Genomic DNA, 16666 nt, shown 5'->3' with positions numbered 1-16666 from the left:
GAAGTACTCCATATTCGACAATTTTGTTTGTTCACATTGCCGTTTAAATCGAAATGGGCCTCATCAGACATGAAAAGGCAGTTTCTTCCACCATTTGCAGGATCTTCTGGCAAAATTCCAAGCGAATCGGCAAGTCTGCTGCATTCAGTTTGTTAACCATTTGAATTTTGTAGGGAAATAAGTCTAAATCTTTGTGCATTATTGTTTGCAAAGACTGTCGGCTGACACCAAGTTGAGCAGATAAGCTTCTTGTTGAAACCCTTGGATTGCTTTGTATAGCTGCAGCTACAGCAGCGATCGTTTCCTCCGTCCGAACTGGTGGGTTTCGATGATAAGGCCTTCTTGCGACTGTTCCTTGCTCAGCAAAATTATTCACCAGTCTCATTATGGTCCATCTGCTCGGGGGATCGCCGCCAAACATCCGCCTGTACTCTCTCTGTACCAAAACTACGGACTCCAGTGCGTGATAGCGGCGGACTATCCAAATTCTTGTTTGCGTGTCCCAGTTATCCATTTTAATAAATTTTAAAGATCAATCTGCAAATTAAAACAAAAATGGAACAGATAACTTAAAAAGAAAAAAAGTTATTCAATTTTTTTTTGGTAGCGGCTTTCATCAGCCACCCTGTATTATATTTTGCTCTCTTGAGTGAGCCGACACCTGAGAGCTCGCATTGTCTTGGTGAGGAAAATTCTTGTTCGGCTGTTAGTTTTCCTTAATCTCCGAAAACTTCTTGCAAAAAAATGGTTGCGTACCACTTAGAATTGACAGTTTTAAGTTTCTCTAGAGGCACAGTTGCGACAGAACCAGATTTTCTGAGAAAAAAGGCGACCATTTGCTTTGAAGTGCTTCTTCAGCGAACATCTTTTGTTGGATAAAGCTGGTCTTGGAACACCCATACTGTCGATTGATGTTTTTTCGTCTCATATGTAAAGATCCAAAATTTTCCAACTGTTGTGATGCCGTAGACGTTCTTTGAACCAGATTTCTTCATCAATTCTTTATAGCAATCGACTTGAGTCCTTTTTTGGCAACTATCAAATTGTGCCATATCGTGCGAGATGTTCCGCAATGTTTCTGACGACCCAATGTTCCTGCAACCAATCGACTTGAGTCCTTTTTTGACAACTATCAAATTGTGCCATATCGTGCGAGATGTTCCGCAATGTTCCTGCGACCCAATGTTCCTGTCTGTTTTTCGATATATCACATGACGGTCTTGCATTATTAATAGACGCACAGCTTCGATTATTTCTGACAAAACAACCATTTTTCGATGGCCTTCACGAAATTCATCTTGCAAAGATCGGCGGTCATGTTGAAACTAGTTATATAAAAGTTTTACTGGGCCTGAGTGTGGTGCTCCAACGCCATGAGTCGAAGTAAGTTCATCAACGCAGTTAATAATTCCATGATGAATTTTTCAACTAACTAAAAAAAAAGAACAAATAAAGCTCGTAAATATAAGCGTTGTTTGTAAAGTTATGGTAAAAATTCCAAGCATTTCGATAAAAATATCGAATTGCAGTTCATCCCACGTAGTGCTGCAAAGGCGAAATTATATGTAATACGAGGTGTGTTTAAAAAATAAGGCAAATTTTCATTTTTCTCAAAAAATATTTATTTATTCATGAGTTTATATTTTCTCTCCATCAAAGTAGTGCCCCTCAGATATAATATACTTGTGCCAGCGTTTTTTCCAATCCTTGAAGCTGTTCTGATACGCACTTTTTGGTATGGCCTTGAGCTCCCTCAGCGAATCGGTTTTTATCGCCTTAATCGTCACAAAACGCCGTCCTTTCATGGGTCTATTCAATCTTGGGAACAGGAAAAAGTCGCAGAGGGCCAAATCTTGTGAATACGGTGGCTGAGGCATGATAACGTTTTTGTTTTTGGCCAAATAATCTGTCACAACCAAAGATGAGTGAAGGTGCATTATTATGATGCAAAAGCCATGCATTTTTTTCCACAATTCCGGTCATTTTTTTCGTATTACTTCACACAACCGGCGCATAACTGCAAGGTAATACTCCTTATTTACCGTACGATCTTGTAGTAAGAACTCCTGATGCACTACGCCATGGTAATCGAAGAAAACAGTGAGCAAAATCTTGAGATTTGATATGAACTTGACATGCTTTTTTTGGTCTTGACTCTCCTGGACTCTTCCATTGGGACGATTGAGCTTTGGTTTCGATGTCATAATCATATACCCTTGATTCGTCACCAGTTTTTAACGCCGTTCAACAATTCCTGAGCGGTGCTCATGCGACGTTGTTTTTGTTCGAAATTCAGCAATTGTGGAACGAACTTCGTTGCGACACGCTTCATGCCCCAAATTTCCGAAATGATTGCATGCCATAAGCCAACCGATATGTGAATATCCTTAACAACTTCTCTATTGTGATTCGACGATTCTTCATAACAATTTTCTTCACTTTCTTAAAATTTTTATCGGTTGTTGATGTGCTGGGCGTCCAGAGCGAGCTTCGTCATTCACATCTCCTCGACCTTCTGTGAAAAGCTCGTACCACTTGTAAGCATATTTTTGACTCAGAGTATTGAGCATTTAATTCCATTTTTTCACAAAATTTGATGCAACTTCTTTGATCCATTTTTTTCGATAGCAGAAAATCGCCGAATACGCAAAACACTTGTCTTATTTATGCCTCTCACAAACAAACTAAATATGCTATATAGCTAAAACCGTGAACATATCCTCGAGACGAGCGTACCAACATAAAAAAATTATAATAATAAATATAATAAATCGAAAGTCGAATGTACGTAGTCCGCGAAATTTGAAAATTCGCTTTAATCTTTGAACACACCTCGGATATGAAATAAACAATTTCTCGTAATCCCTTCGACTCCAGTGTTGCGTTAATTGTCTTAAATGTGTAAACGGAACATTATTCAGCAAATGATAAATTAAATATTCTTCCGAGGAAAGACTGTTTCGAGCAAATTGTATACCACTATAGACCAAATTTGCTTACAAGAAATTTTTTATACCGCCCGAAAATGGGTGTGCCAACTTGAAATTTGTATATATACATATGTGTATATATGGTATATGCCTATATTCTAAAATAAAATAATAATAATATTTACATGAAATTGAAATCATGAATTTTGTGATTCTAATTCAGCTTCCGTCAACCCTTTCGAACTCGACTTTTTTTTTGCTTTGACTCGAAATAGTCCTTTTCACTTGTAATTACTTTATTTTATATGTATTTTTTCAAGAAATAACTGTAGAAAATTTCAAACATATGTATGTATGTATATGTATGTATATATATGTATTTATTTATTGTAGTTTTAATTGTAATAAGAAAAATATGTATGTTTTTCGTCACGAAATTGATATTATAATTTTTTATACCTAGTTCGACTCTCGCTAGGCAATAAATTTTACTTCAAGAGAGGTATTCCGTTTGGTTAATTAACACGTAAATGGTTGAGAATGCGCATTTTTACCCGTTTATCGACTTTTGCGGGCGGGATTTGTTCACTTTCTAACAAAATATTTCTACCACAAGGGCTCTTTCAGCTGTGAGATGTCTAAACTACGATAGCACCAAATATCTTGACAAATTTTCATTATTTTTCTTTCGTTTCTTTTTTTTGTTTTGAATGTTTAATATTTTTTTTTTTACAAAAGTAAAAGTTCATTAACAAAAATCATATTAATAAATATTTCGAACTCATATTAATAAAAATTTCGAACTCATACTAATGCAAATTTCGAACTCTTTACAAATATTAAAAAAGGTAACTAAACTTTTTCTCACAACTGCACGGTTTTGTTTAAGAAAATCTAGAAAAATTATTGGTATGCAGTTTTATTGCTTATTAAGGGGGGAGCCTGGTTTATAAGGTCAAAAAAATCAATTTTTTTTTTCGTTTTAAGCGATTCCTAATATATTTCAGAATATTCACACAAAGTTACAGAGCCTAATTCTCAATATTTCCGTAAATACAAAGCTAAAGGTAGGCGAGCTTTAGGTAGTTACGCTATGACCGGACACCTATAGTACAAACTTTATCTTCTTTTCTCGACTTTTCATTTTTATGATTTCTTTGAACTGGCGTACATGAATAAAAAAAAAACTAATGAACCTTTTGAAATGAATCATAGCTTGTTCCCTTCAGTATTAAATTCTCTTCTATTTGAACTAACAAAATAATCAAAAAAAATTTTTTTCAAGATTTTATACCAAGTTGAAGTGAATTTTTTTTTTATAGAAAGGAATTTTTTTCTTTAAAACCTCCAAAAAGTTGCAATTTTGGAATTTCTCTCAGTTTTCTTAGTTCATCTAAAATAAAAAAATCATGATAATTAGAAATCCATTTGAATTTTTTGCTTTAGATAATAATTACGAGCTGCATCTTGTACGCCAGTTGGAAACTCCAGCGTTGCAGCGCTCTACTAATTTCTATGTTAAACATTTTTTTCAACTTATTTTAACCAGTACAAAAATTTTTTATACTTTTTAAATGTTCATTAAAAGATAGAAAAAACTTTGCAGTGCTAAATTAATTAAAAAAAAAATCGGAAAGAGATGCAATTTTTAGACCTCATAAACCAGGCTCCCCCCTTAAATTTTACTATAGCAAAATGCAAGTTAAACTAACTCAAATATCTCGTTGATTTTGGAACAAATTCTTCTCTAACATAACCAAAAATCGTGTATTTGTAGTGCTCATACTACTCATAGAACTAAATATCATAGGTTATAAAACTGCATACCCAACAATTTTCTAAAAATTCGAACGGTACTTAACTGGATAGCATTATATTTATATAGGTGATTCCTTTATCGGGCAGTTGTTTTAGTAGTTCTCCACTGGTGAGATCATACCCGGGTGCTTTCCTTGTTTTGAGAATTTTTATTGCTGCTTTTATCATACTTCGTTTTTCGAAAAATGTTTTATGGCCGGGTTCATCTGGTGGATAAGTTTCAGGGAGTCTTTGGGCAATGCTTAGCGAGCGTTTGACTATATGTAGCATTTAGACTAAATTGGATCTTGAAAAAGCTCATACATTTGCTCATTATTTATCCCGAGGTTCTTGGAGATGCAGTCTTAAAGATGAAATCAGCGTTACGGCAAAGGCTGAAAACCGAAGTGTTTTTGAAACGTTTGTGAAGGCACCATGCGCTCACCAGACGGAGCTATAGCAACTAATTTTAATTATTAAAGGCAGCATTTATATCTACATATTGAATGTAATCTAAATATAACTGATATTAATTAGTTATTTCAATGGATATCTTTTGGTCGCAGTGCGAATTAGGCTACTACTTAATTATTATAATGAACTGTTTTATAAATTTGCAAAATTTGTGTGTTAAAATTTAAATAAAACAAATAAGTAAAAACAGTGAAATAAGTACAACCAAATTCAGAGCTCACTCTATTGCCGTGACATAATTATCACACCATCTGAGCACCTGAACACATAATTATCACACCACCTCAGCACATAATAAATACTAACATCCATGTTTACTCTGGTACGAATTGTTTTCAAACAGGTAAAACAGGTTCTTGTTTACATAAATATATTTATTTATCCTACATTGTCTTTAATTTTTATTATTTGATCTAACATTGTACATTGACATACATTAAATTTGGTGTACATTTGTATAAAATAAATATTTAGGTAAATATAAAAAGCACTCCACAAAATAATTTATAATATATGCTGCTACGTATTGTATGGTTTTTTGTTTTATTTTTGTAGAGTAGACTGCTTCAGGCATTTATTCGTTTACTTACTTATAAATATTATTACTTTTCACTGTTTATATTGTATTAAATAAATAACTAAAAAAAAACTATTTTATTTTTCACAGTTTTACTGTCCATTTTTCTGCGTCGCGCTTCTAGTGGTCCACAAATTGGTCTCTTCTTCGCTTGTTTCGTATGGTAATGCCCAACAGACCAGAAAAGAACAAGGCAAGTACCTGTAGAATATAAATGTGATAGAAATTACAACAACATTTTTGAAAATGCATGAATTCACTATAACTATAAAATAGTTTGTATTAAAAATTATTTCCTATTACTTATTTATTATAATTGCACAAAGAAATACACTATGTTTATGGTCGATCTTTAGCTGCTGGGCGATGCTACGACTACTAATATGCCGGTCCACTACGATTATTTTTGTGATCTTATCGACATTTTCGAAATTATCAACATTTTCTTTACCATCAAAAATGCTTGAACGGAATCAACGAAAGCAAAATTTCACATAATCAGCTGTTATAGCATCGGCACCATAATCACTATTCACAATTTCAGCAACCTTGCAGAGGCTTGCATTTTCACCATCATCAAAGAAAATCTGTAAAATGTACCTAATTTTCTCTTTTCTGGCATCCGTTGTTAACACCCTGTAACTCGCAATTGAATGGAAAAAATAAAAAACCGCAAAACCATTTTTTTAATGTCAACGAGCATAAACTTTAAATTGTTTGTACTTCGTATCGATCACTACAGCCATCTACCAAGAAAATATTGGATTTCTTTTATCCCAAATTAATATCTTTTATTTTTTTCTTGACATTTGCTTTAAGTAGGAATTTTTCCCTTCCATTTCATTTAAGTGAATGAAATAATGAGGAGTAAGAGGTGTTACAGCTTCAAAAGCACTGATTTTGAAGACCAAGGCAGACAATTTTCTAAGACTCAGAATTGAAAGATGAATAAAGCCGGGTGAAACCATTGCAGGAGACTGGCATTGAATGTAATGAATGCATTGGATCCTAAAAGAAATGAAAATATTAATTAAAAATTAACTCGTGGACCGCCTAAAAACACAGGGATTTCTTCCGTTGCAGAATTCGTATATATTAAAAAAAAAAATTTTATATATACAGAAGTCACAATGGAAAGGGTATTTAGAAAGGATTTCTCGTATATACGTAATATTTATAAAAGAAAGAATACATACATACATATAGGGTTTTTCAGTAAGAGCGCTTCAACTTTTGAACTTTTTTGAATAAAACACAAACGGTTTGACTTTTTTAACTAATTTTTTTTTATTATCGAGTTTGAACATATACATTTAAGTATGAAATTCGATTTCTATTGCATGACCACTGCGTGCACGTTTTACGAAGTCCAATCGTTGAACCCAATTTTCGACCACTCTTTTGCATAAATCGGCCGAAATTCCAGCAATTTCGCGTTCAATATTGGCTCTGAGCTCACAAATCGTCGCCGGCTTGTTACTGTAGACCAATGACTTCACATAACCCCAAAACGGAACGGCTTGTTAAATGGACCGTAAAATGGCCGTAATGCTCTTAAAGTAGCAGCAACAGAACGATTATTTTCATAAAAAATTTGCACGATTTGCAATCGTTGCTCAAGTGTGTAGCGTTACATGATGAAATGTATACTAATGAAGTTTACAAATGACAAGCGAAAAATAAAAAATATTGCGTCGTTCGCACTCCCTATCGGAAAAAAGTTGAAGCGCACCTATTGAATAACCCTATATAAGAGTGATTTTCAGTGACAATTTCGATTTTTTTATATGCAATAATTACTGCACATCGTACACCAGTGTGAATGGACTGAGTGGTACTTAACCAACAGATTCTCCCACCCAGAATCGATTAACTATTGGACAAAGACATACCATATTTTACTGATTCTAAACTTTAACGGCGGCCGCCGTAGCCGAATGGGTTGGTGTGTGACTACCATTCGGAATTCACAGAAAGAACGTTGGTTCGAATCTCGGTCAAAGCAAAATCAATAAAAACATTTTTCTAATAGCGGTCGCCCCTCGGCAGGCAATGGCAAACCTCCGAGTGTATTTCTGCCATGAAAAAGCTCCTCATAAAAATGTCTGCCGTTCGGAGTCGGCTTGAAACTGTAGGTCCCTCCATTTGTGGAACAACATCAACACGCACACCACAAATAGGAGGAGGAGCTCGGCCAAGCACACCCAAAAAGGGTCTACGCTCCAATTATATATATGTGTACATATAAACTTTATCTACATCAGCGTATTACAAACTGAATTCTTCTGTTGGCGTGGCACTGAAACCTGTATTTTGCCGAATCTGCTTTATCGGTTTTAAATCTTGTGATATGTGACCGGTCTTACTTCTCCTTTCACAATGTAAGTGGAAAACAATTGGATAGTGGTCACTACCACAAAGACTATCTAGAATTCTCCAAGAAAGGAGTGGGTAAATGCTAGTGGAGGATATCGTTGCATCAACATGCGTGAATGAATTATGTATGGAAAAGTGTGTCGGGGATTTATCGTTTAAGGCAATTAAATCTTGGGTGAAAATTAGAACACCAATTGCTTTACCCCTCTTGTTTTTTATGGAAGAGCCCCAAACTGGACTCCAGGCATTTACATCTCCACAAAGAATAATTGATTTAAAAATTGATTTAAACTCGCCTATAACGAAATCCTTACCAGGTGGAAAATAAACAGATATCACCGTTAAGGTTATATTGGTCTTAATTTCAAAAGCAATAATGTTTAAATGGGTTCGAATATCGATTCTTTTATGCCAAATACCTTTTTTAATAAGGATACCAGTCCCGTGTTTATTCGTGTTACTTGTGTTATGGAAATAGGAAGTGTAAGGCGAAGGAGGAGAGGGATTAATGGAAACTGCTAGGTGGGTTTCTTATAAAGCTACAAGATCGGGTTAAAATCTGAGAGAAGTAGAAGAAGCTCATGGTAATTGTTAAAAAAGCCGTTTATATTCCATTGCAAAAAATTAACACAGTGATTGGTAAAAAAAGAAATTATTGAGAGAATTATTTGAAACTGGAAATTTACTATTTTGAGCATCATTCAACAGAACAATTTCCCATATTAGATAACTGAGTAAGAGAAAGAACTCTACTCATAGATGGAAGTGGAAGAGAGGAATGTATAATTAATGAAGCTGTTGTCAGTTATAGCTTTGGTATTATTAAGAGAACAACTAGAACTACAATAATCTATATCCGACTGGGCGGTGTCATTACTGCTTTTTGAATTTGCAAGAGAAGCATTCCCTTCTTTATGTTGTTGATTAGCTAAATTGTTGCTTGTACAGAGAGATGTTTGATCGTTGGAGACTTTTGGATTTGGAGAGTTATTTAATTTAGTATTCTGTGATTCAATGTAGTTGTTGTCTTGGCTTACTATTGTTTTAGACGTAGAGGTACTTTGTGCAAGATGAGCACGCGAGGATTCTGCTAATGAAAATGCAGTACTTTGAGAGTTCGTTTGTTTTTTATTCGATGATTGTAAGTGGTTGATTTCTTTATTTAATGTTGTTTTTGGAGTAGAGGTATTTTGGGTAGTAGTGGCATTTGGAGTTTCTGTTAATGAAAGGACAGCGACGTAGGATGTTGAAGAATTAAGTGGGGGTAAAGTAATTTGCGTACGATAGATATAGGGTGGGCCATGTAAAATTTGCTTTTTGAACCGGCTAGAAAAAAAACGAATCAATATTTTTTCAAACTTTTTTTTTTTTTTTTGAAGATTGAATATTGTTATTTATGAATGAAAAATAATATCGTTCAAATGACAGTAGGCCATTCGATCAACCCAATTTTTTAGCACATTTGCGATTGTTTGGGCTCCAATTTCATGAATGGCAAATTCGATTTCGTGTTTTAAAGCATCAATCGTCTCTGGATGGTTTGTATAGCATTTGTCCTTAACGGCTCCCCACAAAAAATAGTCCAACGGGCTTAAATCACAGCTCCGAGGCGGCCAATTGATATGGGAATTTCGGCTGATTATTCGGTTTTCAAAAAGGGTAGCCAAAAGTTCGAGTGTAACTTTGGCAGTGTGACAAGTTGCACCGTCCTGTTGAAACCAAATGTCGTCCATGTCATCCTCTTCAATTTTTGGAAACACAAACGGCCCACCCTGTATTTCTAGCCTCCATCGAGGAGCATTTACTTTTTTGTTTTTACAGCTAAGATATCTTTAGCTTGTTTAAATTTTTTGCATTAATTGGAGGATGAAGGATGTTGTTCCGAACAGTTTATACACATAATACGAGTGCAATCGTCTGGTTGATGGGAGGTAGTGCACACCCAACACATATTGGTTGCTTTTTGAATTAGGAATGTACTCCCTAACTTTTACAAAATGCCATGACACATCAATTTTGGTAGGTAATTTGTAAGAATCAAAAGATAGTAGGATAACAACACTGGGAGTTAGTTTTCCATTGAACATTTTATTGAATTTATAAATAGAAGTAACACCTTGGCTGCTGAGTTTATTCACAATTTCTTCATCAGACACTTTATTAAGATAAGGGGCATAGATTGTCCCCTTGGTGATGTTGAGTGAAGAATGAAATCAAAATGTGATACGGCACAGTCCTTATAATTGCGTGGTAGACAAAAATTGTTGTGCTGCTTTCTGGTCCTTTACCATTAGCAGATGGTTGCCATCCCTGAGTTCGGAGGCCGATATTACCTCTTTACTGATAAGTTGAATTGCCTTATGGACGGCAAAACATGAATAGTCTGAATTTTTTTTAGTTTCATCACTGCAGGATAAGATCAGAAAATTAGGATCTGCCACAGTAACACTTGGTAATTCAAGGAAAAGGTTAAGTGATGAACCATTACTTAATTTCTTTTTCTTGCGTGGGGTATCGCTTGCGAGTAATAGAAATAAATAACGCAATGCTTTTAGCTAATCAAAGAAGAGAAAAATATAACGGAACAACCCGCACTGAATAATACAACGATAGCGCACCTAAGACGACCAAACACCTTGAATGCCAGACCCTGTCTGAAAATCCAATTTAAAGAATATGTAAATATGTAAATAGCTAAGAACTCCTTTGTCAGTTGGATCACAATGGGTTAAATAATCTAACCTTAGGTTAACGGACGATTTTATACTTCGAGAAATCTGATTAATTTTCACACAAAAACATCAGTAATTGTAGACTACTTATTAATAACTGATAGTTAATGCTTACGAAAAAAAAATTTAATTTAATTTAAAGGTTGCATAGTTTACTGGAACTTTAAAGTTAATATTGGCATAAAAACTTGAAAACACTTAAATAAAGAAACCAAACATTCGTATTATTTTACATTTTTTTTTTTTTAATTTTCACCATCTATTTTACTATTTTACTCTGAATAATCTTAGATAATTATGATTGTAAATAAGTGCTTAAGTGGCATATGTAGATAGACAGTAGAAGGTACTCACTTCAAAACCAAATAACGTCAGTTTAATGGCCAATCCAGTGCTACCACTTTTACGCGCCATCTCCTGTAGAACCCTTAAGCAACTTTCGGTGTAAAGATCATTTTCAGCGCCAGAAAAATTTAAATAGCAATTTTTGGGTACACGTTGGGGGTAGTCCTGAGGACCCAGCTTACCACAGCACTCGTACTAGAAATACATGAAATGGCAAAAATGAAAGAGAGAGTGACAGGCTGTCACACCGCTAACCTGTTGCTCAATTTGGGCGATTTCTGCCGCATTAATGGTGGCATTGCTCCAAAGCGTATCGAAGTGATCGGTGGTATTTTGGACATAGTCAGTAACGCCAGCCACAGCAACCAAATAGATTTGGAATATAAGTAATATCAGCATACAACTTACATACTGAAAAGGGAGGAAAAAATTAAATATGAATGGAAAGAGGGAAATATTACAAAATTCATATGAACATATCGAGTGTTTTCTAAGAGCTTGAGAACTTAAAATGACAATACGTAATAGAAATATTAATGGAATGCATTTTTTTTTTAATTATTATATATTATAATATGGTATATAGTTTCATGACATTTATTTTTTGAATATGACATCCGGCATATGTACGCCGCAGTTACAAGTTACATGGTCCATTTGATCAGCCCAAGAAATCGATTGTTAAGCGCACTGTATGCTAAATTTCGCCGCCTTGTTGGGACCATGTCGTCGTTGTTTATTAGCTGATTAAATTAAAACAAAAATTCAGTCAGCATGGCTTTAGAGCGCTCGCCATTCATCATTTTCGATTTTTAAGTAAATTACCACAATATGAATTCATGATGACTTCGAACGACAGATACTTTTTATCAGAATCTTTTTGATGGCAGAAATACACTCAAAGGTTTGCCATTATCTGCCGAGGGGCGACCGCTACTAGAAAAGACTTTTTCTCCGGCGCTCTGAAAGTATTCGATGCAGTACCAGCTGGTGGCTAGGTTAGAAAGATCAGGTGGAGAAGGAGTTGACTTCACTTGGAGTTTCCAACTGGCGCCGGTTAGCACGAGAAAGAAACAATTTAAGCTCGGCCAAAATCGCATAAGCGGTTAACGCACCAATCAAGAAGAAGAAGAGACTCGAACCTACGTCTTCCAAATAGTAGTCACGCACCAACCCATTCGGCTACGGCAGCCGCCAAACTTTACTAAAGAGAAATGTCAAAACAATTTGCGATTTTCCGCTGTAAAATCATAGCCATCAAAATCGATAGTTCTCATGCAGCAAAAAAAAACACTCTATATTTAGGCTTGATGATAGAAAAGTTTCGAGTCACAATCAATAATGTAAACATGAGGATAGTCAAAAAAACGAAAATGCTGATGAAGCTATTGCTAAAATTCGTTGCATGACCAAAAAAATTAAGCACTTTTTTTATGTTCTATTTGATATTTATCCGTACTACCCACGTCTTAAGAAGTACCACTGAATTCCAAAAGGCAAAATAGGGGTTACCGTAAATTTTTCGTAGAGAATCTTCACAAATCATTAATTTTAATTTCCCTTCACAAATATCCAAAAATTATACCCTCAAACCTTTTATTTAAAAAAAATTTAAACTTTTTTTATAAGGGCCCTGAAGGTTCCTCAAAGTGAAAAAATGTTAAAAACTAAAAAAACAAGTATCTGTTCGGTTTTTTTTAGCATAAGAAAATTTTGCTAACAAAATGGTATATTACTATGCGTTTTTGAATGTTTTTTCCATTTTTTATTTTTTAAACAAATTAGTTTTGCTATTTAATAACTTTTTCATTTTTTTTCGGGATCCTTCTAAAGCAAAAATAAAGCATTAAGTATGTTTTTTGATGTTGGTTAAGGGGGTATTCAAGTGTAGAGGCATGAGTTTGATTAAAAATTAAAAACTGCAAATTTTATAAGCTGTTGCGGTGAGGGGTACAAAAAAAATGGTGCGCTAAACTTGTCATGATTGGAAGCTTTTTAATGATCTGAAACAAAAAAAGAAAAGAAAAAGGTTATTAATTTCGATGAATGCCATTATCGTACTAACTAAGAAAAAGGAAAACATTTTTTTTTTGCTAAATTACGGTTGTCTGAAAAAATAGTACATTTTTTCGTACTTTTGGACATTTCTGAATTTTTTAAAAATAGTAAAAAAATTGTATTTGGTTCAAATACTAGTTTTTCCGATAGCGGTATACATTGAAAAGACTCACACCAGCTTTCAAGTGAATCGGTTAGGTAGAACTTGAGATATCATGTCAAACGTTTTGAAAAATGATTGAAACTGATGCCAAGTTACCAAAATGGTTATAACTCTTGAAACAATAGGAATTAAAAAAAATGCTCCTAGTGACATATTCATAAATGTCTAAGCTTTGAAAACATGAAACAAATTTCGATTTTTTAAAAATTTTTTATTACATAAAGAAATTAATTAATGTTTTGAAACTATGCAGATTTTTGGACTCAGCGACCGACTTTACTTAGTAATTGAAAGGTCCGGTTATGCGGTAAAAAAATACGTAATTGCAAATAAAAATGTTTCATTACTATATGTATGTATATGTATATGTACGTGTATACTAATATAAGTTGCTCCCTTAGGATTATAATATCTTTGCTAAAGTGTTTATTCTTTTCTTAATAAACCAGGGTACAATCCCATTCATCCTAGTTGCATTATATCTTAAGTTTGCAGTTTTTCCAATACCATCCGTTTGGCGTCTAAGTATAACGTATTATTCAAGACTTATATTAAATTTTGATTTATAAATATTAAAAATTTCATACGAAAAATAAAGTACCAACTCTAAGCACAAATACTTCTCGACTTAAACTGTCTAAAATAACTTTCAGTCTAAGCCAATATTATAGTAAAATAATTTGATTTATATAATTTCAAACAGATGCCAATCTTATAGCTTTATTTTCGGGCATAATCAATATGAAGGTAAATTTAGAAAGGAAAATATTACAATACATGATCAAAAAATGTATTAAAATAATGTCAATATGTTTTATTAATAATAAACACACAATCTTGTTAACATTAATTTTTATTTACCTACTTTTTGCTAGAACGCAATAAAGTAGGGTGTAATTCTCGTCAAAATTAATTACTGTTTAAGCTTTTATTACCATATTTCATTTATTACCAGTTTATTGCATTTTAATTTTATTTCAAAAAGTTATTCACTCAAAGAAATTGTATTCAAAATATATACCAGTATATCGCAAAATAGTTTTAGATTAAAGTTATATAGAACTCAGCTCATCTTATACTTGAGGAATTTTATTTAATTTTTAAATAAGCTCCAAATATTCTTAGAGAAAATTAAAATCTATTCAGATAAAGCTTTTCAATCTCTTTTGCTAACGACGCATACGTACCATGTAGTATTTTATTTAATTTGCAAATAAATAAAAAGGATATTGAAAATGAGCTGGCAACTCTACAGAAAAAATTTTTGATTTAATACTACCAAACAGACTTTGGAGATATTTTATATACTTTTTAAATAAAGTTACGCTCTTACGCGAATAAACTGCTTTCTAGATAAACTTGGAAAGTAAAGTCATATCGAAATAGAAAGTTTTGTATAATTAGTTAAATTTGTTTCCGCTGAATTGTTTGACGCCGAAATGAAAAAGTGCAAAATGAATAGTATTGTATTTTTTAAGATACATATATCATATTTTCCAAGTATGAAATTAAAACAAGTATGAAATTAAAAATAAACAATTCGTGCAAAAATTTGACAGTGAGCATTCATGTAACAGTAAATACCGTTGTAAAAATAAGTGCAATAGAAAAATTAAATAACTGTACTCTGTAGACTAATCACTTGCCTCATTTTTAACTAATAACTAACTAAGCTCTTAGATTAAAATCAATATAAAATAAAAAAAAAAATGTGTACTCTTAATTCATTTTGAACCACACTTCATGCCAATTTTCATATTTACTTACACTCCAAGTGAGACCCAACGATTCGCGACACAATCCGAAACAGCCCAGAAATGAGGTGAGCACCACAAATGATCCAATGAATATTTGTATAACAATCGAAATGTGTTGCATAGTTCCAGGCGTTGAAGTATTTAACTCGTAAACAGAAAGCGCTATCAGTCCAATACCAAGCAGCTGTGTTAACAAAATAAACAAATGTAAATAAACAAACACTTTAAAAGTTACTCATACGCACCGGCAGCACTGTGTTAACAACGGCCAAAACGGCTCTTAATATGGAAATTTTTAGTGCCATTATTGATTAAAAATAATAATTTTGTTCTTTTTTACATCCACTAATTTTGTATTTTTCGTTGGGTTTCCGCTGGCACTCTACGCTTGTGCGCCAAGTTAATTTTATTTTTGTCTAACTAAAATCAATATACTATATTATGCGTGCGTTTGTAAGTACATATGGTACATTTACACTTATCTGCGTGCATATTTAATTATACAGCAGTTCATTTTGAAAGTTGTCTAAAGTTGCATTAAAATTTCATGGCTCGTTTTCAAAACAAAAAGTATTCACATTAAGGAATGACACCTTTTGCCCATTAATTTTTCCACTTATTTACATTTATTTTATTTATATTATTTCGAATTGTAACTATTTTCTTCATTCAAAAGCACTTCCTGCACTTACTGCTGTTGGCATACAACTAAACTCTTATTTCGCCAACACGTCGCTCAACTGTTCCAATACTGACTGCATGGCCAAGCCTCTAGCAGGCAGCCCACAGTTCAAATGCAACAACCAACTAACTACGCATTTCTGTGCCATATTACCACTTTAACAGTTTTTGACCCACATACCCACTCACCGAGCCTAGCCCTTATTTTCACTACTAACTCAGCTTTCAATGCTATAATCAACGACCAATGTTGTTGTTATTATTGTCACTATTTGTTTTGTTTTCTTTTTGGCACACAGTTCCCTCTGGTTTTTTATATCCTTTTATCAATATACGTACACACGTATGTATGTGTATATCCGTGCGTGATAAATATTTTGCGTTTTACTCTGTTCAATGATGTCATAGTTAAAGCTTTCCGTTATTTGGTTTACGTGATGTTGTTTTTATTTTTTAGTGAGCTTTTTTGCTTTGCTGAAATCTCATTTTCATTTGAGAATAATTTCTGGGCTTATTTTGGTTTAATATTAGAATTTATAGAATTTACGAGTAATCCTACAGATGATATTTTTAATGGGATATATAAAAAATAAATAGTTTTAAATGCTTGTCATTAAATTTGTTCTGAAAGGACGAAGTGCTTAAGATGGATTTTGTTCTTTCGCAAGAGAGCACTTTTCGATAATGCCGACTATGTTGCATATAGTATTTGACTGATAGGGATAGGCGGCGGCCGTAGCTGAATGGGTTGGATGCATAAACACCAAAATGATAGA

The 16666-nt window shown here is 33.5% G+C and overlaps 1 protein-coding gene across 1 annotated transcript; it reads right to left on the bottom strand.

The window, feature by feature from the left end:
- Positions 1 to 5649: 5649 nt before the first annotated feature.
- LOC128867690 (23 kDa integral membrane protein) lies at positions 5650 to 15906 on the bottom strand. The gene is made up of 5 exons (XM_054109134.1): positions 15455 to 15906; positions 15220 to 15393; positions 11487 to 11642; positions 11241 to 11426; positions 5650 to 5979 (listed from the first exon to the last, which is right to left on the bottom strand). The coding sequence occupies exons 1-5, from the start codon at positions 15512 to 15514 to the stop codon at positions 5899 to 5901; spliced, it is 657 nt and encodes a 218-aa protein (XP_053965109.1). The 5' UTR covers positions 15515 to 15906; the 3' UTR covers positions 5650 to 5898.
- Between the last annotated feature and the right edge of the window lie 760 nt (positions 15907 to 16666).

The sequence above is a fragment of the Anastrepha ludens genome, chromosome 6 (assembly GCF_028408465.1).
Source record: "Anastrepha ludens isolate Willacy chromosome 6, idAnaLude1.1, whole genome shotgun sequence".
Lineage (NCBI taxonomy): Eukaryota > Metazoa > Arthropoda > Insecta > Diptera > Tephritidae > Anastrepha > Anastrepha ludens.
The sequence above is the reverse complement of the archived record's forward strand: the minus strand, read 5'-3'. Positions and strand labels throughout refer to the sequence as shown.